This window comes from Eimeria tenella, genomic scaffold, assembly GCF_000499545.2.
Source record: "Eimeria tenella Houghton genomic scaffold, Eth_scaff2737, whole genome shotgun sequence".
Classification (NCBI taxonomy): domain Eukaryota; phylum Apicomplexa; class Conoidasida; order Eucoccidiorida; family Eimeriidae; genus Eimeria; species Eimeria tenella.
The window spans coordinates 5,944-6,469 of record NW_013542613.1 but is presented as its reverse complement, the minus strand read 5'-3'; the positions used below and the strand labels follow the sequence as shown (position 1 = coordinate 6,469).

The window sequence follows — 526 nt, the reverse complement described above, 5'->3', positions numbered from 1 at the left end:
CAGCGGCAGCAGCAGCAGCAGCAGCAGCAAACTCGCCCCGGCTCCCGTCGTCTTCAGCAGCAAACCCGGCAGCTGCTGCCCCCGAAAGCGCAGCAGCGCCACCCTCTCCCCCGGCAGCAGCAGCAGCAGCAGCAGGAACAGCAGCAGCAGCAGCAGCGGCAGGAGAAGAAGCAGCAGCAGCAGCAGCAGGAGAAGAAGCAGCAGCAGCAGCAGTTTCTCCATACTTAAGCTCGCTGTGGGGTTTGCCGCCCAAACCACCCCACATCCCCTCAAGTGTATGGACAGGGCTGCTGCGGGGACTCCACTTGACCCCCACGAATCCAGTGGGGATTGTTGCACTGCTGCTGCGCTGCTTCTTCCAGCAGCAGCAGCAGCAGCAGCAGCAGCAGTCGTTGTTTACGCCGGAAGTGCCCAAAGTGGACTCGCTGCTGCGGCGGAAGGTGCAGCAGCAGCAGGAGCAGCAGCAGCAGCAAGCTTTGCTCTTGCTGCGGCGGCTGCAGCAGGAGCAGCGGGAGCAGCAGGGGCA

General features: G+C 64.1%; 2 protein-coding genes across 2 annotated transcripts in view; both read left to right on the top strand.

Annotated features, from left to right (window-relative positions):
* The window catches only part of ETH_00038600 (uncharacterized protein), a gene marked incomplete at both ends in the record, with an annotated part of 504 nt that extends 276 nt beyond the window's left edge, over nucleotides 1–228 (top strand). Inside the window, one exon of the mRNA XM_013375384.1 lies at nucleotides 3–228. Within this exon, the coding sequence (XP_013230838.1) occupies nucleotides 3–228 (226 nt within the window). The remainder of the gene's footprint in view (nucleotides 1–2) is intronic.
* A 49-nt stretch (nucleotides 229–277) lies between these two features.
* Nucleotides 278–526, top strand: part of ETH_00038595 (uncharacterized protein) — a gene marked incomplete at both ends in the record, with an annotated part of 6,187 nt that continues 5,938 nt past the window's right edge. Inside the window, one exon of the mRNA XM_013375383.1 lies at nucleotides 278–526. Coding sequence (XP_013230837.1) covers nucleotides 278–526 — 249 coding nt within the window.